General features: G+C 38.0%; 1 protein-coding gene across 8 annotated transcripts in view; it reads right to left on the bottom strand.

Moving 5' to 3' along the window:
• The window catches only part of NOL4 (nucleolar protein 4), a 190,692-nt gene that overhangs the window by 15,972 nt on the left and 148,786 nt on the right, over positions 1-25,934 (bottom strand). For all 8 annotated transcript variants that reach the window (XM_040081638.2, XM_040081648.2, XM_040081612.2 and 5 more), the window contains one exon: positions 19,660-19,773. In XM_040081638.2, coding sequence (XP_039937572.1) covers positions 19,660-19,773 — 114 coding nt within the window. The remainder of the gene's footprint in view (positions 1-19,659; positions 19,774-25,934) is intronic.

Raw genomic sequence — 25,934 nt, 5'->3', positions numbered from 1 at the left:
GAGGTGCAGATAAAACTTTTGTTCATCTAGAATGTGACTCATACTATCTTAATTTACTATATGCCAAAGGAAACAAATCATCCTTCTAAAATATTTCTCTTCTGAATTTATTTTGGAGGAGAAGCAATTTAAGTCTTGAGCACATTACCTGCAAAATGATTGAAATCAGAATATAGAAAAATATTTCTTAGGTACAAAAGCATGCTAAAATAAAAACTTATTTGTTGGCCTGAAAAGAGGAAGCATGAGATCCTTACTGTGATCCTCAACTTCATATACACCAGAGATATTTATGTCTCAGTTTTATGTCAAGGTCTGCACTGGGAGAACAGTCATTTTTTCCACAAAAAAGCAGATAGAAAAAAAATTATTTGATTTTATTTTTAATCAGGGAAGTAATTTAGTAACCCTCTAAGGACAGCACCTCCTAAGAAAATTTTCCATGAGCTGTTGCATAACACGTATATGGAAGAAACCCTCCTGTGCTCTGACTGATGGTCTGAGCAGCAAATTAATAGTTTACAGAGGAATAACCATCCACAGCAACATGATGTTGGTGCAGATTGTCAGGACAAAGAGCAAAGCCCACTGGTAGTTCCCAGCCTCTTGTTCACCTGCCAGCAGAGGCACAGCACACACAGCTCTTTTCAAACAGTTTTCATGGAAACATCTTTAGCAGAGTCACTGATCCCTTCTGTTCTCCATCTCCTTTACTACCTCCAAAATAACACAAAAAAAGTAATAGTTTGTTGAAATAGAAAGCCCCAGCAAATGAGTGCTACACTGAGTTTTTATCCCTCATATATACAAGTGTCGGAAAATCAGTGTACTCCAATTAAGAGAGAGCAGTACTATTGCCTTGGCTTCCCTGTTAGCATCAGGCATTGCTAACATGTAAATCTAAATCCCAACAGCGAGTGTGTGTGCAGTTCAATTCACATGGCCAGTACTGGTTCACCACAGAGCTAACAAAAATTCTGCAAAAAGAGCTTAAATGGTAATGTTCCAAAAACGCAAAGGTGGTGACACACATTAAGCTACTGCTTTCAATAATGCAGTACTTCCCAGACTGACAAATCAATGACTCTGCAAATAACAGCTTTTAGCTGCCCCTAAGTCAGTGTGACTTTTTCCCCATGAATTAGAAAGGAGACTGAAAGGCAAACACTCTTTTGCCTCGCATTTCTTGATGCTGCCTTTTTTAATAAGATAAACTGAAAAATGTGCATTGCTTGTTGTTCTTGTCAATAAACACTTCTTTTAGAATATCACTTTGAGGTTAGGAAAACTCAAATGCAGATAAGTCTTCAAACAAATAGGCAAGCCTATTTGCATATGGTCTTCCATTATTTCAGCATAGGAAAAAAATTCATTCATTTGAAAAACAAAGGAGGCTTTAAATTTTTTGCTGGGTCTCAGTAGCTTGTAATATGGCTTCAGAAGAAAGGAGATGTTTCATATATTTTTTCTCTTTGAATCCCACTAATTTAATTCTACAATTTTTGAATCAAAAGTAAAATAAATAGAAACATGATAAAACCACATAACACTTTTCAAAGCACACCAAATTAATCCTTACAATATTCCTGATTGATAGGACTTTTATCAGTGCTTTTCAGATGGTGAGATTCTGGCAACAAAGGCAACTTTAAGCTAGAACTACCTAATACGTAAAATACTTGAGTTCGGCAACCATAACGACATAATGAGCTTCTCTTTGTGTAAATTAATTTTTAAAAACTCTGAAGTTTTTAACTGGGAACAAACTCAGAAGTTATATCACAAGACACCCTGCTATATCCACAGAGAATTATGGGGCTGGGAGTTCGCTGCCCATCTCAGCTTTTGCACAGAGAAGCGGCTGCCAGGGAAAGCAGCCATCATCATCTGCATCGAGCAAGGTATTTAAAGGAGGATAAGCCACCTGAAACCTGGCTCCCACTGAAGGGCTCAGAATCTGGCCCCTTCTTAGACACCAATCTGCTGTTGCCGGGACCAGTTGTGTACACCTAGTGCTCTGTCTTTGCGAAATACCTGAGACTTCACCCCATCCTCCTTGCTTCTCCAGTCTCATCTTCTACTCCTCATCTCAGTTTCAAACTTCTTGCCTTGCAAATCCTAATCTCTCCTTTCCAAAAAAGTCTCTTGATGCCAGACCCTGAGCAGCTTCAACAACTCAAGCCCTTTTGTTTCCTTGTTTGTATTTAATCAGTGTTACACACACTGATGGTTCCATTTGAGATTTTCTCTCTGTGCTCAGACTCCCGTAAGTATCCTAAGCCCAAAAAATCTTGTCCCACAGGGATCAAAGCCAGGTTCCATAATTAGCCAGAGCAGCTCCTGGTTACAATAACTCACATTATTTCTCATTAGTAGCATCTGGTCCTCTTTCACCACTAGTTCTTTATTCCACCTGGACTAAAGTTTCCATCACACTGCCAGCCTCAGCTCACTCAACTTCCTCATCCAACCCCATCTCATAATGGCACTTTCCTTTTCTCTCTTGTTTTCACTGTTCCTGTCAACCCTCATTAGGCCCCAGCCCCAACACTTTTATCCTCTTTTCTACACTGAGATTAGAATTTAGCAACTAAAATACTTTGATTGTGTAAGCATGTGCATCCAGTGTCACATCCTTGGTACAAATGACACCATTATATTGTCAAGAGCACACACAGAGCTTTATTTTTACTTTTTTTTTAAGAAATGGTAAATATACTTAAGGATCAAACTACACCTACAGGATAAAATTTTTCTCATTCTTGAAAATGGTTGTAATTATCTCTGAAAGAGTTCAACAGATGGAAGACATAGGGAACAGTAAATGCAATCCTGTGGGCTGAAGGTCATGAAGTTATCATTGAACAGTGCACCTAGTATTGTAATGGGAAATGTCAGGTAATCTTAATCAGCAATGATTCTACCAACTGCTTGGATGACACAGATTGTTCTGACAGAACACTGGATCTTTTATTAGCTTTAATTACATTTAAGTAACTCTCTAGTTTTTAACCCAGTTTTTAATTTTATGGCCAATATCTTGGAAGCCTGGACAGCTAAATATTACTCTGGCACATCACAGAAGGCTATACTTCCCCTTAATTCTGCAGTAAGGCTGTTGACTCAGTGTGCTTAGCAATAGTGGAAATGGCATTTCTGCAAATGACGGATGAGAGTTTTCACTTCAATTTTGATTTCCATTGCACATTATTTCTCTCCTCTCCAGTTGCTAAGGTTTGTGTTGGGATTGCTACTAAATAAATGACACAGAATTAGGCCTGTTCAAGACTAGTGAGGCTTGAACAAAAAGAAAATATACCTACATAATTCATAGTTTCATAGACCTACATAATTTCCTAAGTTTGAAATCCAAATGAAGCTACAGATTAGTCCTTTGCATAGGCTGATCTTCATATCTAAAGTACTGAATATTTATAGCCCTGAAAAAGGACTTCTTTTAATATTGTAGGGTGTGCTCTTACAGCTGTAAGCTCAGCATGAAGGCAATGTAAGGCAAGACCAGGAGAACTTCTGTGCCCAAAAGCTGATCTAAGAAAAGATACTACCTTCCCCAGAAAGCTTTATTTCTCCTACAATGGAATGAACAAAAGCAAAATTTTCAGTCAAGTCAGCAGAGTTTAAGTATTCACAGTAAGAAAAGCAAAGCATTTGCCACAGCTTCTGGATTTGCACATAGTAATGCTAACCCGTGACCTAGTTGCCATGTAGCATCATGCCTTCTTACCTCAAAACTATTTTGAATAAAGTTCTATGGAATTTCCAGTCCTTATGTTGAGAGATTATTAATAAAAAATTTATATCTACTTGAAATTTCAACTTCCTGTACCGGACCTTAGCTGAAACCTGAATGTTAGAATCTTATAGCCTCTTTAGGAAAATACTTTAAATATAACACAACAATATTTTATTTAAGGGGAAGAGTTATTCTCTGATAACCTTTCAAGACTTACATTTATATTTATATTTGTCACATAATATCTCTCCATGGGTATTTCTCCACCTCTCAGGCCATTCACGGTATTCCTTAAAATGATGTATCTATTGACAGTCCCATAACCTGGTGTCCAAAACCATGTGTACAGATTGATTTAAAAAAATAATTGCACCTTTAGACAGATTCCTTTCCCTTTAAGTTTAGTTTTTCTGCAAAATAGCATTGCAGGAAAAGGCACTAGATTTCTGGATGAGGTCTGCTTACAGCTAGCAGAAGGATACCTGAGATATTATCCAGAAGTACTTAACGCAAATTTGAGCAAGCTGGCTAAAATACAACATGAAGTAAAGTTCAAATAATGCAACAGAACTCATGCCATATATTCCTCAGACTGGGAAATGTTTTGATAATTCAGGACTGGACTTAGCAGTGAAACCAAGAGGGACGTAATTGCTCTTTTCGGGTTTGCACACTATTTCTCCTCTCGTAAGGAGCAGCTGGGGGATTGCTAAGTTGTTTTCCACTCCCTGTTATCAGATCTAGACTGTTTTTCTCTGCCATGCTCTCTGCATTATTTTCTTCATTTTACTTACTTAAATCAAGTATGTATAAAAAATGAGAAAGCCCATTCTTGTGTGACATACTACTCAATTTGTAGCTCAGTTGGAGCTGGCTATTCCAGCCAAGCTGAACAATCATGCTTTAGCTGTGAGTCTATCATCTCATCATTACATGGAGAGCACATCAGTCTCAGAGGAGAATTTTCTGGCCCAAAACCCTGAGATTACATGAAAAGGCCTCCTAGCCTGCAGAGGCAACTGTAATGAACATGTCACTGCCAGACGTCTAAGTATTAATGATGATTTTGCTCTGAAGTCCAGTATAATTTTTTTTTTTCCCACACTTCTGATAAAGAACTATAAATAGAATTTTTTAGATGGTGGTGAAATATTGATAGAGTCTAATTGAGTTGAATTGAGTGTAATACAGAGTCCAGTTAGGCATCTAAACTGCTAATAGTGATGAGGAAACTTGAAGAGTGCCTATCAAAATGTTGTTAGCTGCCAGCACTTCAAGGGTCTTCAAACTGTCCTCCTGACACAGGGTATAGAGCCAAGAAAAGAAAGCTATGCTTCAGCTTCAGATTAGAACATCTTCTAGGTTCCTTCTGCTTTCAGATTATTAACACTGAAATGAACTGTCACCATCAGTGTTGTCACCAGACATCAAAAATTATATCAGTCAGTGTTCAGCAATGAAAGCATAAGACTGACATGGAAAAAGAAGATCAAAATAAAAAGGTTCTATTGTGTAGGAGAAAGATAAATGAATCCCAAACTTCTGCATTTCTGATACAATGACACATGATCTATAAACTGGAATAGGTATGTTAACCTTAAATAAAAGCTTGGTGTTTTCAAATTTGTTACCTCCACTGAGGCGTAGCGACCTGGTTCAGGAACGACACGGCAGCCACACCCAGGCTGCTCGGACCACCAGCTCACAGACACCAGTGTGGTGGACGGCTAATGGCGTTTATTAACTGGTTACATGGAGTTATAAAACCTCTGTTTGCTACATCACTTCCGTCTGCTTACGTTACAAGTTAGGTGTTGCTTACCTTATCAAGGACACTAACCAACTAAGAGTTGAGGGAGGGGTTCTGTCTACCGGTACAACACGATATCTTCCGACCGCCTGTCCCTAATCTCCCACACATATTGCAGGATTTGAGTCTTGTTTTTTCACTAGTGCCACATCACCTGCAGTACAGAAAACATCCTTTGGGAAGAGGTATTGTATGGCTGTTGCAAGGAGCTGTTGGAGAACCACTTTTGTTGGAGCAGTCCCTAAGCAGAGGGCTCACTGTTCATAGTTTTCAGTTCATTATCCACTGTGGCAGCAGAATTGCAACATGAGCTTTCAGAGGTCACTAATGCTGCTGGTTGAGCCAGGACACACGGACGAGCCACACCTACAGTTTAGTTAACTGTGAGGCACAGTCCCTGGGGAAAGAGAAACTGTGTTCTACTAAAGGACTGTGTTTCTCTGCCCAGATGGAAAGGGATAGCATTTATATTTTCCAGTGGCCTTTAAGATAAACTTACTGCTCTTTAGTGAAGTTCTAGACAGTTGATTTTTGAATGTGCTCTCCCTGGTGTGTTTTTTCCCATCAGGAATATTAAAGGAATTATTAAAATATTAAAAGAAATACTAAAATGCATAACTCAATTGAGCAATCCCATTTGAAGTGGACTAATGGTAGAAAGCATCCTTGCAATTTATTTTTTTCTATAGCTCCTGGTGGTTTTCTCTTAGGCTGCAGTTATCACCATTCATAAACTATGTCATAGTTATGATCATACTGATCATGCTCTTTATTTTTCTAAAGAATTTTATTATATGAAATAATTTCGTTAGCTAGGTATTCCACCACTACTAATTGAAAGTTGTCTCTGAAATATACAAGACAGATGCTCAGTGCAAGACTGCACACTGCACCACAGTGTGTGCACAGCAGTGACTTCCTCAGTGCAAATTTAAATCACATGTCCAACAATGGCTAGCACCAGGTTACAAGCAGGTAGAGACATGTAAGAGGCAGGATTCGGCCTGGCTAAATATAGGAATCATGCCTTTGATTTTTGGCAAAACTCCTATGGGTGACTGTATTTCACAAAATATACATGACTTTTCCTACGGAGAAAGCAGTACAAGTCCAGGCATAGGTGTCATGCGAAGAACAGAAGAGTCTTCAGCCTCCATTTTCTGCCTTGCAGAGGGAGACAACAGGAGAGAGGGCAAGTAGTGTTGTAATGCATTAATTGGGTTTATATTGTGTTTCATCGGATTTGTAATCGCGTGGGTTTTGTCCTTGCTCAGCTGTAACCCAACTCTGTTCCACTCCTACTTTATCCCTGATTGGGTAGTGGCTTGTCCCTGCCTCTGGGCGCTGCCCCCCGGGGAAAAAGCCCCTGCACGGGCAGGGTCTAGGTCTCTCTGGCACCAGTGAGCCACCAGGAAGAGCTCCAGACAAGTAGGGCAGGACTTGAGAATAAAAGCTGTTATATCCCACTCAGTGATAGAGAGCAGACTCTTTCCTTTTGCCATCGGCGGTCGTCTAGTCTCACAAAGAAATACCACAAAGTAGAACTTTTTTCCTCCCTGTGGTGCCAGAAGAGGGAAGAGAATTGTTAGGGCCCAGGCCTCATACAGAATTTCTTCCTCTCAGGATAGGCAGAAAACAAAGGCAGACTTCTACTCTGACCTAAAGAACAGCACAGCATGATCCTTGCCTTGGACCTTATGATAAGTTATTGATTGAGGCTTTGTTTCTTAGCAGTCAACCTTGAGAATCCTTATCTCCTCTATTTACACCTCCCCACCCACTGCCAGCCCACATTTTCTTTTAAAGGAAAGAACGTTTCCCTTGGAAGACTACACCAACTCCCTCAGCCTCTGACACAGGATATGAAAGGATTCTTTCCTTCTCTCTGTCACCTCCACAGAGCTCTCAGACTAAGATCCCTCAGAACACAGGACTGTGGGCACAGGATTGCTAAACCTGTTCTTTCCTAAAAGACTTCATTTGGTACATGCCTGATCCCAAAAGTGATGAACTGCATAATGAACTCCATGGTCTAGGATGCCTCTGCTGGAATTAGAGTAGCTAAGAATCTGAAGAAAATAAAGGTGAAACTTTAAGGGAAATGAAGCAGAGGTTATGTCATGTTTATTCTCATCTTGCTACATAAACCTCCTCAAAGTCAATCTCTGCAGAGTCCAGCACCTTGCAGAGGATCATAGCTACTGATCATTTTTGCTGCTTCTTTATTGACAGGCAGTACTAATGGAGGAGTCTGAATATCTGACTTTTCTTCCAAAAGAGAAACAACATAAACTGCAAGAAAACAATGTCCTCTTTTGCCATCCCAAGAGTGGTTTTGCCTGCAGGTAATGGTGCTGAATGAATCAATGTATTACTGAAACTGATGCGTGATGACAAAGGAGTAGCAGTACTTACTGCTGAACCAGAAATATGCAAAGCAAGAGAAATTCCTCCTTTGCTGTGTATTCCTCTCATTCAGAACAAGCCCTGCTATGCCTCAGGCAGCTCCACTTTTATGATCACAATGAAGCATTTTTCTCAGTACTTTTCATGCCTATGTGTACTGTCCTAAAGAAATTATCTCAGTAAGGCACTCCTGCAGGAGTTTCTTTCCCTTCTTGTCAAAATGCCATTTTCCAGTGACTGTGATGGGCAACATTTTCATTACTCCATGGAGCATTACTCCATTCAGTGCAAGAAGGACTGTGGCACCAGAGCACCAACAGAGAAAATCTTTAAACTTATGAAACAAATGTTTAAGAAGCGCACAAGGATAAGTGTGTGGGAGTACTGGAGCAATGCTTGTGCCAGCTTTGCAGATTTATTACTACAATATCATCACGGTCAACAAAACTAAACCTCCCAGTATAGGTCTCTTTGTCTACTGCGATACAACTGATATCACTCCCACCTCTGCCAGCCTATTTTGTTGACACAAAACAGTTTTCCATACTCCTGCCAGATCGGGGATATGGAGATGCAACCACTGAAAAAGGCTCTATGGAAAACTATAGGGTACAATTTGGATTTTGAGTAAATCTTCCTATTTCTCTCCTGCTCCAGACTTTCTTTTAATATTGCAGGTATTGGAGCATGTGGCAGGAAGAATGGACCAAAGCACTTTATATTAGATTCCAAATTAAATTCTTCTGCATTTAGAAACAGATGACAGCCTAGACATGAAACATTTGAGATCAGCACTGAATTAACTTCCTCAGTTTCAACTATTTAAAAATATCTGTATGTTCTACTTTGAAAAGGAAAAAAGTAAGCCCACTGGAGATTCCATCCTTTTGCTTCCATGGGTAAATTATAGTGGAAGCTACAGATCTTCTAAGAAAAAAAAACCAAGCAAACACAAACCCCAGTTTTCTTGTCTGTTAGAGTGTGAACAATTACTTTTTTGCACTCACTTAATGACTGGTTCTTTTTTCCAAAGGTAGGTTCAGATACTTTAAAGATATTGTACCCTGTGTTTGATACATTTGAAGGCTAATTATTTTATTTCAAATCTGCATTAAAACTTGAGCATCTTGTTTGTGGAAAACAAAATTCTTTCTATGAATTCAATGCAGGGTATGTCTGCATTGTCTGTTTATGAACACTGTCTCAAGTAAAACTTAACTTAGACAGTTAAAATAAAATATTTTAAAAATAAATGGTATTAAAAAACCCAAGCAAACTTGATATCCACACACTGTCTCCAACTATTTAGTAGAAAGAGAATATTTTGCTACTGAAGAAGACTTGCTCTAATTATTTTCATAGAATTTGGCATACATCCTTTAACTTCAGTATTGTGAAGTGAACTTCTGTATTTTAAAAGATTAAGTAAATTAGAAGTGATGTTTGGGCCCTGGCCTTTTGACTCCATAATCATCAAACCGAAGTAGCGTATGCCATTAGAAGAAACAAAGAAATGAACTTTGACTGGCCTTTGGAGGACACACTTTCTTATTTGCTTTATTAATGGAGACACTAAAACTGAAGCTTAATAGGAAACACCATGAGTAATAAGCATGAAATATGTGTACTGCAGCGCAAATCTGTTCCCCAAATATTCTCATTTCAGGGGAGAATTCATTTGGCACAATGCCCGGGCTGCTGGCCACAGCCTGCTTGGCTGCCTTGTCCTGTGCCTAGCCCCTTTAGCAGCTGGTGCTGCTCTCAGGCACTGCATTCAGCTCCTGCTCTCAAAGCTTATTATAGGTCTAATTTTTTTATTGGAAAAATATGTTTCTAAATTTAGGACATCAAGCCAGTTGTTGAATCACAAACATGTTCCTTGCTACAAAACATAAGCAGTCTGTGCATACACATCTACATGTATTTTCTGTGGGCAGAAGTGTGTTTTCTAATTGAGGAATACTTCTGAATCTATTGTGCAACTGATGTTTGGAATTTAGAAGTAATTTATGTCTCTTTAAAATCTTCTAAATCTTACCAATTCAATAACCAAAAGCAGAATTTGCCTCTCTTGAAAAATAAGGTTATGCTCATGCACACTGGTTTTGCATTGATTTCATTAAACTGGCCCAAACTCTGTGTGATAACAGGAGTTTACTCATCAGAAGCATTATTCCCTTCCCGTGTTGTGGGCAGGAGGGTGTGTGCAAGGAAGTCATTAGCTAAACACAGGAAAAGAAAGACACACTTGTAACTATGATAGAAACATCTGAGAGGCAAGAAAATGCTTCGCATTTAATACCTTCTTGACATTTGAAAGGAAGGGACAAGTAAACAGCTCTCTATCTCTGGCTTTTAAGGCTGGAGCAGGAAAAACAGAAGCCCTGACTCTAAAAGCTTAATCTTCAGACCTGAATAGAGAATTCTTATATCTACATTTCCACTGGCCTTTCCTTTTCTGCCTCCTTGACATAAAATGGATGCTAAAGACACCTGGAAGAAAGCTGTTCCCAATGCTGTTCATTTTTATTCCACCTGTGGTAGGAAGGAGGACAAGATTGCTTAAAGTTCCTGTCCAAGAAACAACAAAATATTCCATTTTTGAGCCTTCAGCTTTATCAACCTCCAGAACAGAAAACGTACATTGACATAATTTTTACCTCACATTCAAGATCTTATTGCAGCTTAGGGTGCCTTAAAGTATATTCTGAAATCACCAGCTTGAAATTCAACTACACATGCTCAGCATAAAGAGCCTGAAAAAATACAGCACTTTCTAATTTAATGATCTCTGTGTTGAGGTGAAAAATTAGCCGTTCACCTTGGGGCCTGACTGAAAATCCAAGGCATGAAATTATTTGGAATTGCATGCCTTGCACATTATTCCTTTCCATTGCATGTAGCAAATCTAATGTAGGTTGGCCTGGAGTGTGGAGGGAGGGGGGCTGCCCTGTGATCCTCGCTATCCTCTCCAGCTGCATCTGCTAATGACAGAACCCTATCCAGCACTGCTGAAACCAGGAATTTTGCCACTGACTTGAAAGGCAGCAGGATTTAAAATTACAATGCATACCACTTATTTCCTTCCCCTTGACAAAATGGACAGTGCATTCTGGGTAGGAAGCTAAGCTTCCCCATACTTGTACATAATTTGATCTCCTGACAATAATCCACATGCAGCTAAACGGTGCCTCCGTAACATTTTTTTGCCTCAGTGGTTAAGGCATATCATTTGGAACCACGAAAACAAACCAAAGAACAACCTAGAAGTAAAATAATCACTAGGTGGGGAAATGATGGAAGTGAACAAGGCCTGAAATGCAAACTAGAGTGAGGGTATCCAAGGATATTAGAGTCACCTTAGTGAGCATTTTGAACACAGATAAAAAAGGATAAAGTACTGAAGTACAGAAGTCATTCTGATCCCTATTAAATACTAAATCACAAAGAGATGTCTAAACACAAAAAGCTATTATTAATAAAGCTTTCGTAGTATAAGAGGCATTGAGCTCTTTGCAAAGTAACATTTGCCTCTTCTGGGATTCCGATTTCTATTTGTTTGCTTTATGTTAAGTGAACCATCTGCCTCCTTTTGCTCTTTTCTAAGACTCCACAAGCCTCCTATTCTGAAGCAAAAATCACTTTGAGCTGGAATTTCTCAGGTCTTATATAAATATGCAACAGAGGTCGGACATGGCCCTATCCCTATGCACGGCTGCCACTTGGATGAAGTGCCTTTTTTCTTCCATCCTCTGGAGCAAATTAGGCTCTGTGAAACCCAAAAGGAAGGGAACTCCTGATGCTTTCTCCTCCACCTCTTACAAGGATGTACAGTTGATGTGCTCCTCCTGCATACTGAATAGCTGTGACAAGGACTCCATCACCCTGACACAAAACCACTTCTTTGTGCTCTCTCTGCATTTGCATCTTTCTGCCACAACAGCACTGCCTCAGCAGGGCATCTCCCAGCATCAGCTGAGAGATAGTTTTGCATAATTCCCTTTTCTGTAATCAATGTTGTCCAAATCTACCACTATACTATATAAATAACAGAATACAGAGAACATTTTAAAACCACACAATTTTTTTTACTTCCTCCTGGGAGCTCTATTTGTCAGGAAAGAGAACAACATACAATCAAGGACACAAATGTATACCTTTCTTCCTTCTTTCCTGCTCTCTAGAAGTAATAAATGAAAAAACTCCACAGGGTCAAGATTTAGAACCTGGGCATTAATTGCAAAATTCTCTCTGTCCTCCAAATATGAAGGCTTAAAAGTCTCTTATCCGTCACTGTTGAAAGCCAGAAACTGATCTTGCAACAGAGGTCCATGCCCTCGCTGCAATTTAGATTTTTAATTTGTTCCTTCCAAAGCAGTTTCACAATTACCTGTAATTTGTCCACCAGTAATTTCCTTTCTTTCTTAATCAAAACATAAACTGGTCCTGGTCTGCAACAGCCAGACATTATTTTTGTTAATAAAACAGTACTTGAAGAGTCTTTATGTCAACCCCCCTATTTCATGGAGCAAAACAGCAGCAGAAATTGTATGGAGTCAGATCAGTAACATCTCCTCACAAACCTCAATTTCTTTAAAAATTTAGGAATAAGATATAAATAGAAGGAAACACCATAGCAGTCAGTGATTTCCTAGTGGCAGTGCATGTGCACTTTTATTAATATTCAGATGTATTGCATTAGCACAAAACCTGTATCCAGTTGTACAACTAGCTCTTGTACTGATCCGGTCTATTCAGGTTGCTGCTATGACAACTATCCAGAGTCAAATGTTAGGTCAGCTCTCAGCATATGTGTCTAGGCCATAATTCATTTCTCAGAAACCTAACAGCCACCTATTCCTACTCCTCTAACAGATAAAAACAATATTGTTAAAATTACTGAATGTTACAATATCCTTAACAGCTTTTTCTTTGAAAACCTTAGTTTTTCCTTGCTTTTATCCCCCAAAACAAAAATGGCTGAGAAGGATGTGTTTAAAGTGCCTATTTGCAAATTTATCACAGAATCAGCTGAGTTGCAAGGGACCCATCAGGATCATCAAGTTCAACTCCTGGCCCTGCACAGTCTCTTAGAGCCCAAGAGTCTCACCAAGTACCCAGGGTATTGTCCAAACACTTCTTGAACTCAGACAGGCTTGGTGCTGTGACCACTTCCTTGGGGAGCCTGCTCCAATGCCCATCCACCCTCTGGGTGAAGAACCTTTTTCTAATATCGAACCTAAACCTCCCCTGACACAACTTCAGGCCATTCCCTCAGGTCCTGTCACTGGTCACACAAAGAAATCAGTGCCTCCCCCTCCTCTTGCTCTTGCTCAGAACTGCAATGAGGTCACCCCTCAGTCTCCTCTTCCAGGCTGGACAGACCAAGTGACCTCAGCTGCTACTCATACAGTTTGGGATCATTAATTTTTTTTTTCTCCTTGGGAGTTAGTTTTTATCTTTCCATCCACCATGATGATTACTGATATTTAATTTGGCTGGTTACAAGTCACAGCATGGAAAAAAATTGCAGCTGTCATCTCAATGAGAGATTTCCTTAAAAATGTATTCAGTGTTTATCACAAAGAACTGCTTCATAGCATCATAGTGCATAATATTCTGTGAACACAGACTCGTCCTTGTCAACTTGAAAAGGTCAAATAAACAAAGATTTTTTTTAACTGAGGTTAGCACATCAAATGAGTTGTGATATCTGTAAAGTGAATGTATGAGGACAACACCTTTATTAGACTATAAAGTTGTCTGACTACTGCTATTTTCATGTAATCTCTGAAATGAAAGGAAACTGTACCTTTTAAACTCATATTTTTTAAAAAAAGAAATGCAGAATAATTTTTTCTTATCATGTATATTCTATAAAATACTGACAGACAAGCATTCTGTGAAGAGACTACTACTTTAAAAAGCACCAGCTCTGATTGAGAAATGCCTTTGTTAGGATGGGAAATATGTAAGATAACAATAACTTTCATTTTCCTCTGAGGTTAAGTTTTTCTTGGGCTCAACTTGTCATTCGGTGTGTCTACAATAGAATCACACACTGAATGTCCAAAGAAGGCGTAAGGGTATAAAGATGAAAGAAGCGCATGTAGCTCCCTCCTTTGGCTGATCAAAAAATCATGCACGCTTTTGCAGCCTTTCCATGACATTAGTCACTGAAGTGGAGTAAAAATAGCTAAAATGATATGGATTGAATCCAGAAGAGCGTCCAGGCCACTGGCTTTGCAGTCATATGTGACCACTATTCTATCTGAAAATATAACAATGTGTTCTCAAAGGTCCAGATTCCTAACTGGTACAAATCAACATGTTGTGAATGAAGCAACATCAATTTTCTAAATGATTTGGCTAACTATACATGACATGTCCATAAAAAGGTTCATATACTTCTACAGTCATATTACTCTCTGATTCAGCTCTTTTCCTGCTTTCCCATATTCATCCTGTCTCCTCATTCCCAAGTGCTGACATTTTGTCTTGATTGCCAAAAACTACTTATTTCAATTAGAGAAAAATGCCCATTCATAAATTTTGCAACATGACAGCATGCAAAAAGTATAAATTCTAAACAAAAAACCAATTAAACAAAATGCAGCTGTTACAAAAAAAAACTTGTGTCCAAATGAAGGGGAAGGCATTTTTTCCTACTATCATTCTTACATGCTTTTCTACAGATAGATTCCACTACTTCATCTTCTTTAGGGCAAATAAAGAGGGAGGTCCTCTCGCATACTGATGTATATAAATTCCTATTTAATCCTACACGTTCTCTTGAAGACTTTTCATTGTTTTGTGGGGTTTTCTTTAATCTCATACAGAACAGTAGCAGCACCAATCCAGCTTCCCTTTCTTCAGAGTCTCATAGGCCAGCCCTGCTCCACGCTGTTTCAGGTTCAGGTTTTACAAAAACTACAGCACATGCATATCGGTTTGGAAGAAGCAGAGACTGACAGTGGCTCAGCTCTTAGAACAAAACTTCAATTTCTGCGATCAACAACAAATTGAGCCACGAGACCAAGGTCTCCGGAGTGAATAAAGCAGATATCCTGCCCCCCTGCTCACTGCCCAGGGCATAATGACAGGATTACTTTTCCTAGATTTTTCTACTTATTTAACCATGCTTCTTTTGCCCAACAAAGATGCAATTTGATTTGTAGAGTGAAGAGCATGGCAAAAGAAGAATGGTTATATTGTTCACCATATGCAATGAATACAAGTGAATAGGGCTGTATTTTAGCTCTGCTTACTTTGTGTCATGACTTCCTTGTTCTTTGTAGTTCAGAACTTAATGCAACTGCTTCATACCAAATATTGCTAGGGGTATAATAAGGATCTTGAAGGATTATCCCAGGAGAAGAAGCACAGAAAATCTTAAGGATTCAAATAACACCTCTTCTATCTCTAATCGAAGCAAAATCATGTAAGGTGGATTCAGTTATTGTTTCTATATTTTTCATAAACTGTGATCAACAATGTCTTTAAAATTCAAGAGTTACTCTGTTTCAGTACCTAGACTCAACAGAGGTGCTCTGGAGAAAGACACAAAAGCTCTGTGTTGCCTCTGTACCATCTTCCTGATCTAGACTGGGAAAGATCAACCAAATCTAGCCCAGCGTCACAAGCATCTCACTGTTCAGCAGTACGACCAGTAAACCTAGACAATTTCCACATATAAATCCATACAAATTGTTCAACAGAATAAATTATTTTTGGTACCAGGCAGAATTTAAAAGTAGAAGTGGCAAGATTCTTCAGTTGGGTAATAGGTATAAAATATATAACTTCTTAGCATTAAAGCTTCTGGCCAACCAAACACTCCTTGATCTCAAGAAAATGAAAATGCACTGAAGCTTAAGAGAGCACTTGAGTAACATCTAGCATGGTCAGACAGCCAAAGCATTACACTCTGAGCTACCACGGCCTAGTAAATACAATTATATTTCTTAAAGAGAAGTCTCATAAACTGACAATGTTTTTATTGTTGCAGTTCACAACAACTATGGAAAATTACTAGTTTCCTGGAAGACAAGAAAACATTGGTTTTTCCCATTAAGAAATGAACTCCTGTCATGAAAAAACCCCAATATTGAAAATAAGACAGTGATGCCAATGAGACCAGATTTCATTAACTTATTTTTTAAAATTGGATTTTTGCTGGCAGAAGTTTTCAGGTTTGCGTTAGGAAATACAAACATCATATAAGGGGAATTTAAGACATAGGTTGAAGGATGGTTTCTTTGTTACCCAGACTTAACTTTATCACACTTAACACTGCCCCAGATCAGGGTTATATTAACCACTGCAGCTATCAGAAATACTTCTAGAAAGTAATCCATAAGATGAAGTATTTGTGTGTGCAGAGACACACACAGATAAGAGGAGGTTTCTTCTGGAGAGAAAACAAATGGGCGCATGGGGCTGTAGGTATAAAAAGCCAATCCTTCACATTTAACACTTGTGAAAGAAACAGCAAATACTCATGAGCATGGCCAACACTGTTTAAAAAAAAAAATGAGGTGTTAAAAGCATCCCTAATTTTGACTTTTAAGCTGCTTCTTTTTGCTGAGCAATAATGAGATGGTTTTTCATCAAATCACTGCTAAAATTATCTATAGCCAAAAAACCTATTTAATTTGGAAATTCAAGTCATTTTAAGAAATAGAGACTTCCATAAGGGACATACATGCAAGATACTCAGAACTTCCTGATGAAGTCCTGCGTTGTATTAGGGAGAAAAGGAAAAATGGAGAAGGAAAGAGTATAAACAAGACAAGAAAAGGAGTTCATGAGGCTGCAAAGTTTTATCTTAGCTTCGGTATTGGGCATAATACTCACTGTGTTCTTAATTAATTAATGGGTAATATGGGTAATATTCTGAAAAATGTGGTGGAGGTACAAATTACAGAATCACAGAATCAATTAGGTTGGAATAGCCCTCTAACCTCATTGAGTCCAACCTATCACAAGAACATCACCAGAACATCAATTAGACCATGGCACTGAGTGCCACGTCTCACTTTGAGGCAGATCACCTGCCTGGAACACAAAAGGCGGAACTTCACTGTACTGCATGCAACAATAAAGCAGCCTTAATGCAATGTTTCCATTCAGCTCTGAGGAGAAGTACTGAGTGAGTGCCTTTGCCAGATCCTCTTGACAATCTACTTTCCATGACTGTCTAATGCTTGTCCTCAATTAGAAAATCTTTTGATATAATTTATGAAGCGGTAATTTTCATCATCAAAATCTTATTTATCTTATTTCCCCTTTGTCCCTCACAAATTTTCACTGATATCCTCAAAGCCTGAGTCTACCTAGTGGTATAACACCCAATTTTGGAAAATAAGGGACCTTTTTTTTTTTTTTTTTTTTGGGGGGGGGGTGGTTTGGGGTTTTGTTTGTTTGTTTGTTTGGGGTTTTTTGTAAGAGCTATGGAATGACAAACAACATGATGAACTGAACTTTTCCAATCTTTCTCTGTTTAAGAAAAAAAAAATCTAATGAAAATATAACATTTTAGATATATGTAAGAAAAGTAAAGGAAATTTAATAGTAAGTTAAGAGGAAAAAATAGGAAAAAAAGCAAATTAGAATCCTTTTACCTATTAGTCACACTCTCTGGATGTGAGGATACAGATCCAGTTCCCATATCAACATATGAACTGAGCACACTATTGTCCATTAAATACCATACTCAGAAATATTTTGGAATGCTTTGTTCTCTGTCTACTTCATTAATTTCACATCCTCAGAATAAATAATTAAATTTAAATGGAGCTGGGGCTAAACCCAGGGTTTTCTACTTCTCTAATGACTTTTCTATTCCACCCTGAAGGGTAAATTTCTCACTAAGTTTTATGAAGCTACCCAACACACACTGCCATATTTTTTCCAGCATGTTCAGAATATCTACTCAGCATTTCTGTCCTGAATTCACAAGTAGTTTTGCAAGCACCAAAGCTACACCAGCTCAGCTAATTTACTGCTTGCTGAAACAAATGGCTGGTGCTATTTGCAACTCCACTGCATTGCCAGAACAATCAAGAAGGGGGAAGAGCTAGAGGCAGCAGAACCCAACACCCATTGTTCACAGGCAGCTTTGCTACTTTAATGTCACTGTTGTAATTAAGGTGATGAGTTGGGAGATATTCTGACTACAGGTTTTTAATTCTGTAATGAAAAGTAAAGAAATGCCTCTCCCCCCAAAGATGATACCAAATCTTTCTGTGAGAGTAATACTACTACTACTACTACTACCAAAAAAAAAAATCATATTGATACATTTTTCAAGTTCTGACTACAGTTTAATATTGATTTTTTTTCAACAGGTGTCTGGTTCCCTGAAGAGCATAAAGAGATTCTCACCTAAATCCCCTGAAAACTCTGCCTCATCCTGGTTGGACCAAGGAATTGAGCCATTAGTTTTGTGCAATGAAAGTAACTGATGGTCGGGCAAGTCATTTCTAGTTCCCCTTGGGCTAAGAGCACATTGACTTTGTAGCTTTTCTTTTTATTATTACTGAAAAATCAGAGTGCAAATAAGAGAATATTAAACCTGCACAGTCTGAATGAGCACTGCTTCTAAACTAAATTATAGTAAATATTACAATGCCTTGACATCCCATGTGATTTGTAAATCTTAAGGCAAATGTAGCACAATAATGAAAATACTAGCAGAAAATATCACAGCAAAAAGAAATAGCAACATACACACTCAGATCCTAAAATATTAATTTTATAAGTATAGCAGTAATAGTCCTTTATACAGTCAGGGCATGACCTGAAAGAACTCAATGGACTATGCATAAAAGGAAAATGTTCTTTAAAAAATGTTCTATTCTACAAAATAAAAGTTCATCTGCCATGATAGAAGCACATTTTGGAACACAGGAGATATCACTAAGATTTTTACTTTGTTACAATCATGAAGAGAAATAAAGCATAATAGCCTTTGTAATAAGAATTTTAGACTTTCACTGTATCTGTGAAGTGAGTAAATAATCAAAGCCTGGAATGAACTACCAGTTGGATTTTAAAAAACTAGAAGAAAACATGCATTTTTCCAGAAAATTAAATGTAATAAAATTGTAACATCCACTACAAAAGGTGACTAATCACACAAGAAAAAAAGATACAAGCTTTAAAAACTCACTAGTAAGTTAATTGACAGCATTTTGTTATACAGCACAGAAACTTCTCTGTTTCAGGCAAATAGATATTTTCAGTCAGTAACACTATTTCATTTTATATTTAAAATGCATACACTTTTTGAAAGAGAATATGTGCACAAATAAATACACTGATTCATGAACACATGCACCATTTCTGTTATTTATGTACATTATATCCACTCCATGTTGTGATCTTTTTATTTCTTCTATAGAGATTACACATTATGCTCCGAAAATCTACAGTCATCCAAAAGTAACTATATAGCTTTATCCAGCTGGACATTATAAATATATTAGACACCCTCACACAGCTTATGTAAATATAGACAAAGACATGCTTGTGTATTCATTAAAAACCTACAGCTTTTGTATTTTAAATAATCTTGCTAGCAAGAAGCATATAAGGGGCTGCACCACCCTTCTGCATGGCATCCTATGTAAATGAGTCCGGTGCATTTATAAATATGGATGTGGTAGACCCCCAAACAACACAGTACCTGCTGTCTATCCAACCGCATCCTTTTTGCAGCATTTCTGCTTTCACTCTCACAGGCGGAAGCCAGGATACTCTCTGCAACTGCTGAAGTAAGGTGTGAGGGAATAGGTCGTGACTATGAAAGAGAAAAAGAAACACAGAAATTATTCCTAGCAAAATCCACAACATCCTTTTTCAAAGTACACCATACCATCACCTAGGCAGGAAAGTCTGCTCATTGAAATGCAGTTTATACCAACAAAACAGGGAAATGGAACTTGCAAAGATGAAAAATGAAACTAGTTAGATGTTAAAGCCGCAGCTGATCCACAGATCCACGAGAAGCCCTTTCCCCCCACAGCTCTATTGTCCAGTGTGTTTAGTCTGGCTCATTAAGCTGTACTTTGAACAGACAGTGGCATATTCTCTGCGTTCCAGCAGCACCCTGGCCGTCTGATTCTTGTTAAGAAAACTGAAAGGCTTTTTATCCTGTGCAGCATGTGACAGAGATGAGTAGTGTTTTTTATAGTCATACAGAAAAAAAGAAAAAAAAACAAAAACAGAAAAAAAACCCACCACAACAAAAAAACCCACTCAAGTGATAGCATTGAAACATCACTCAAAACCTAACAGATTGTCAGAACATTTCAGAGCAGCCTCAATCTGTAGTATATGAATATTTGCATTCCTTGCTGCAACATGACTGATGTGATTAAAACGACTTAAAAAAAAAAAAAAAAATCTGTTTTTCTTTCGATAATGCCAGCCTTCCAGCACTCCAGATATTTTGTGGTTCAACTAGATATGGTTCATTTTTCCGATTCAAAACCTGTCATCGCTAATTTCATAGCATTTACACATTTGAAGTTAAAGGTGCAGTGAATCCCCTCCAAAAAAGGGAATGATAGAACCTTTTTAGCATCACTGCTGATTGTGAACTCCAGTATGATTTTGCCAACCATTTCATTAGGAAGAATATTTACACAGCTTTTTTTTTTTCTCCTGATTACATACAAAACAATCTTCCTAAAAGATGAAGCTCATAATAATCTTCTTCATTAATATACAAAGACATATCAGAATTACCAAGAAAATAAACAAAGTGGGGATAATAACAGAGATACTGATGTACATATAAGCCCATTACAGAGACTGCATTTTACTGAGCCCAGTTCCAAACTTCTACAAATTTTCAAAGCTTCATTGAACCCAAATTTACATTTACTATGTAAATTTTTACCTACTGAGGATTTGACCATGTGTGAGGGGGTTTGGGTGTGGGTTTTGCTTTTTTTTGTTGTTTTGCTTCTGGGTTTGTTTTTTGATTTTTGGGGTTTGGTTTGGGTTTTTTTTTTTGAAGATTTTTACTTTCTTACTCCCAAAAACATGGATATGAACCTGCTATGAAGTGTCAATTAATTTTGGAAGAAAAATTTGAAGGTATTCCCATTCAGTTCCTAGACAATAGCCTTCAGATTAATTATATAGGCTCAACCAATTTTATGGTTTCCATAAAATTTCAGAAAATGAGGAGCCAGCCATTATCAGTATAAGATTTTTACCTTTAAAAATTGAAGTCCATTTACTGACTTTGGATATGTTCTGCAGAATGCCAAATTTTAATCTGGCACTCTACTTTCTCTAAAGCATGGGACTACAGTCTGTCTGGGACCAGAAGATGAACTAGCTTTCAGAAATAGGGATTTATGGGTCTTCCTCACTAGTGCAATAGGCTTATTTCTCCCCACTTACATGAGGACAAGGTCTCTGGCATCAGCATAGCAGCAGCACAAGAAAGGCAACCAGAGGCTGCAATACTACAAAAAATTATACTTGGACTGATTTGACGGAACAAACTCTTGAACTTGTTTCCAGTTTGAAAATAATTCAGCCTAGGAGATAAGGGTTTATTGATGTAAACTCCAGTGTCATGACAGAAATTAACATTACATGCAGTACAAGTAGACACCCTACTCAGAGCTCCAGAGGACGAAGTTAGTCTGTGTGGAAGGCTTTCACTGACAAAGCATTATATTTAATAAACTGCATCCCTAGAATGGTGATGTTACTCTGAATTTGTTGCTGCATCACACTAGATTCCTCTCTGTATTTGCTGGCCGAGCACTGCTGTACATCCCACTGGTTTATGTATGTTCAAGGTGCACTCTGTTGACTGCATGGAAGTCACACTGTGGTCCTGTAACAGTGATGTTCACACAATGTTATTCTTGAAAATGGTGAGCAAACACCTGGTTAATTCCTTCATCTCAGGTCTTTAGCTAAACCTGTAACTATATCTACACATCAGTGGATTTTTAGAAGGTGATATATAAGCTGAAAAACCTAATGTTCTGAACAAAAAGTAAATTGAACACCAGTTTTCCCAGTTTATTCATTTATGGGAGAGAATATGCTTATTGAAGTGTTTTACAAAAAAAAAAAAAAAGTGTTATGATAAAAATCAAGCAGTTATCTTTTCTCTAAAAAGGGGTGTAGTGGTCATGTGCTCACTGCTGAAATATTAAACTCAAGTTAGCACCTGCAAAAAGAGGAAATCTCCGGGTACTGGAGTATCTTCCTCTTGAAATACATGTTAACCCATAATTTCTCTCAATCATCACTGCAGCTGGCTGTTGAGATGTTCATATCAAGAACTACCTAGAGTGAACCATAGGGAAAATGTGATGAATACATGGCCCAGTCACCTGGAGAGTAAACTACTCTAGCAAAGCACATCTGCTCAGGGTTCAGGCTCTATCAACAGAGCTCTAGTATGGCATTGACTGAGAAGATGAACACAGTCCTCTGTCACTAGGAGCAGAGCTGTTAAAAAGGAGATTTTCTGCTTCACAAAATTCCATATCTGTAAAGTGTCAAAAAGATCAATTTTGAAAACACTTGCCCAAGAGGAAAAATTACTTTGAAATAAGCACTTCAAAAAATTGTTTTTAAATAAACTGAATTAATATCTCCATCTTCTAAGCTCAGAAGCCTCTTTCTGGCTTAGCTCAGCTTCCTTTTCCTCTCTATTTCTGATTATTCATGATCTCTCTCATAACTACAGCTGTAAAACCAATTCTGTAAGAAGCTCAAACATCCCTGTTGGGTTCTGAATATCTCTCAATTCCCAAGCTAAGGGAAAGATGAGATTCAAAGGCCTTAGAAAACATGGCAAAAGTGATATCATTCAGTTTTGCAGAAGGAAGCCTGCAGACCTCAGCCCAAAGGACATTTTGCAATTTCCCAGGCTGCCCTCTGCAGAGCTGAGTGCTGAGTGCCAGTTCCTACATGTTAGGAATTGCAGCAGGAAATGTGGGAGCCGAGGAGAACTTTTTCCAGGGGCTGCCAGGCTGCCCCCACAATCCCTGGATCCACAACCTGCTCACTGCCAGGCTGCCCCCACGATCCCTGGATCCACAACCTGCTCACTGAACCAGCAGAAAACCACGTTTCATTTTACGACAAAATATTAAACCCTTGACAAACTAACATTTCTTAAGAAAGAAAGAAAGAAAAAAAAAAAAGGGGGGGGTGGGGTGGGGGGGAAGGCATTACCAAGAAATCCTCAACCAGCTTTAGCTGGTTTAGAATGTGCCTAGTGTTGTTTGAGGCATAACCTTCACAGCCCCAGCCTGGTATTTCTCTCACTTCACAGTAATATAAAGCAGGAAATAACTAAAATAACTGTACTGGAACTACCCATGTGTAAAACAAAAGAAAATAAGAAATCCTATCAATCCTTAATCTACCAAAAGTAGCAAATCACAAGGCAGGATAACATTTTTTGTCATTTTGACCCAAGGACAGATAGAAAAGACATGTGAAAATTTTATAGGTGAAGAGATGAATAAAACTTAGAAGGAATGTGATGAACAGTGTAATACAGACCTTCTGAGCAGACTGTGTGTCCATCACACAAAAGCAGCATACAGAACTGCTTTGTATTTACTTGGAAGCACGATACTGCTCATGACTGCACTAAAGCAGGAGTCACATTTTGGACACACATCCGGTTTTGGTTTTTTACATCTCCTCAGCTGACACACAACTGACATCCAGCTTCGAACACAACGTAGGTGAAGAGCATTTTGACAAATGATGTAAGGAAAACCTGCCAGATTGCATTTTCACAGGGATGCCCTTGTTTATCACAATTTCTGACATGACTGACTTTTAGGAAGTGGCTGGAATTCCCCCAGTGACCTATGGGAGATGACCAACTACCTTCAGTCCTCATATTTGAAACTAATTTGAGACCACCACAGAGCTTGTAGATGACAACAGTGACAACAAAGCAACATGCACACTAATCCACCTCCTTTTTGGATATACACTTTTGGATGCTTTTATGAGAAATAATTTTTTGTTCAAATTGGTTTGAACTTTATATACACTCATCTCTTTTGTCTTTCTGAAGAATTTATAAATCATTGACAGATATAGTTTTGCAAGCTGCCTGTTGGAAAATAAAAATGCTCAGTACTTCATTCTAGTCTAATAAGTGCTGTTTTGCCTGAAGTATGTTAAATCTAATTAAGGTCCTTCCATGATTTTAATGCTCCTTAGATCTGGATATCAAAGCATCTTACAACAAGCCTTTCTGGAGTTACAGAGTAGTTCTGCAAGACTGTTGATTTTTAGTAGTTGAAATTAGAAATCCTTGCCCAGTTGATCTAGAAATTAACTCTCTTGGTATAATCTCTGACTCTTTAACAAAGGGGAGACTAGCATGTTCAATATGCTGTAAAATATGCATTTTTACTATAACAACTCTGTGCAACATCATCAAGTGTGCTGTTTAAAGTGAGGTACATTTGCAGTATCTTCATGGGAAAAACCAAATACCTTTTCTGGCATAGTCACATAATTCCTGTATTTCTACATAGAATCTAAACAAAATTTTCTATGCTTTAATTTCTTATGTAAATTTTTGGCATAAATTTACCATGTTTTGGTATACAAGATAACTGATTATATTTCAGTCTAAACCACTAGGAGCAGTATATTAACTAAAAAGAATTTTGTAATTTACTGTGCATGCAGTCCACCCATGGTTAGAGATCCATCATCTCTAAAGTTACTGCTTTGGCATGTTTTTTGAGATCCAGTATAAATAAATAAAAGCTAACTTTGTCCTACAAATGTTTGGTCTACGTACTTTTATATGTTACATTGGTCTGGCTCAGTTCTGAATAAATGCATCTATCTGTTTAGTCAGATAATGGGCACACATGTACATCTGCTGAAATGCCAAACATCACAAGCTGATGTTTGCATAAGTACTACCTTTTAGTTTAGGCAAACTAACACCAAAAATCACATCTTTCAGTATAAGACAGTTGCAAACACCTAAACATGCAAGTTACTTCATTTTGTTCATAGAAACCCTAACATAAATCATAAAATCACAGAATCATTTAGGTTGGAAAAGATGTGCATGATCATTGAGTCCAACCATTAAAACAACACTCCCAACTCCACCACTAAACCACGTCCCTGAGTGCTGCATCCACACTTCTTATAAACACCTCCAGGGATAGTAACTCCACCACTTCCTGGACATTCTGTTCCAATTTCTTCAGATGAAGAAATTTTTCCTAACAACCAATCTAAATCTGCCCTGGCACAAGTTGAGGCCATTTCCTCTACTCCTACTGCTTGCTGCTTGGGAGATTAATATAAATGTGAGAATGAGGAACTATTTAACTATTATTCAAACTTTAAAAAATATGGTTTAAAATTTTCAAAAGTGATCTGGCATCCGAAATTGAAGATGAATGCCTAAGATGCCTCACTGACAGTAACTGAATTTTTCCAAAGGCATTACTAAGCACTTGTTTGCGTATTGGGCTCCTAAAAACTAGACAGCCCTTAGTGTTCTCCTGTGTGTCAGCTTTTTCCTCAGGTATTGTAAGACCAATTCATTTCCAAAATTAAATACTGCAAATATGCCACAACTCTCGCATAATAAATTATTCAGACCTAACACAATGTCTGACATATTTGTAATAGCGTCCAATATCTAAATATCACTTTTTCACAGAAAATAAGCAAAAGACGTTACAGGACAGGGAACACATGACCTTCAAATAAGAGTTTTTCATCATAACAATGCAGTGAAATGGAGGACAGAACTGCCCTACACAGCAGAGTTGCAAAGGACTCAGAAGTGTATTTTTAAATTTAAAGACTGAATGAAGTACAATACTGCCCTATACTAGATGTACTTTTATAGTGGTCAAAAACTGGAAGAGATTAGGTATTGGGAAGAAATTTCTTTCTGTGAGGGTGATGAGG

Source organism: Hirundo rustica, chromosome 1 (assembly GCF_015227805.2).
Source record: "Hirundo rustica isolate bHirRus1 chromosome 1, bHirRus1.pri.v3, whole genome shotgun sequence".
Lineage (NCBI taxonomy): Eukaryota > Metazoa > Chordata > Aves > Passeriformes > Hirundinidae > Hirundo > Hirundo rustica.
The sequence above is the reverse complement of the archived record's forward strand: the minus strand, read 5'-3'. Positions and strand labels throughout refer to the sequence as shown.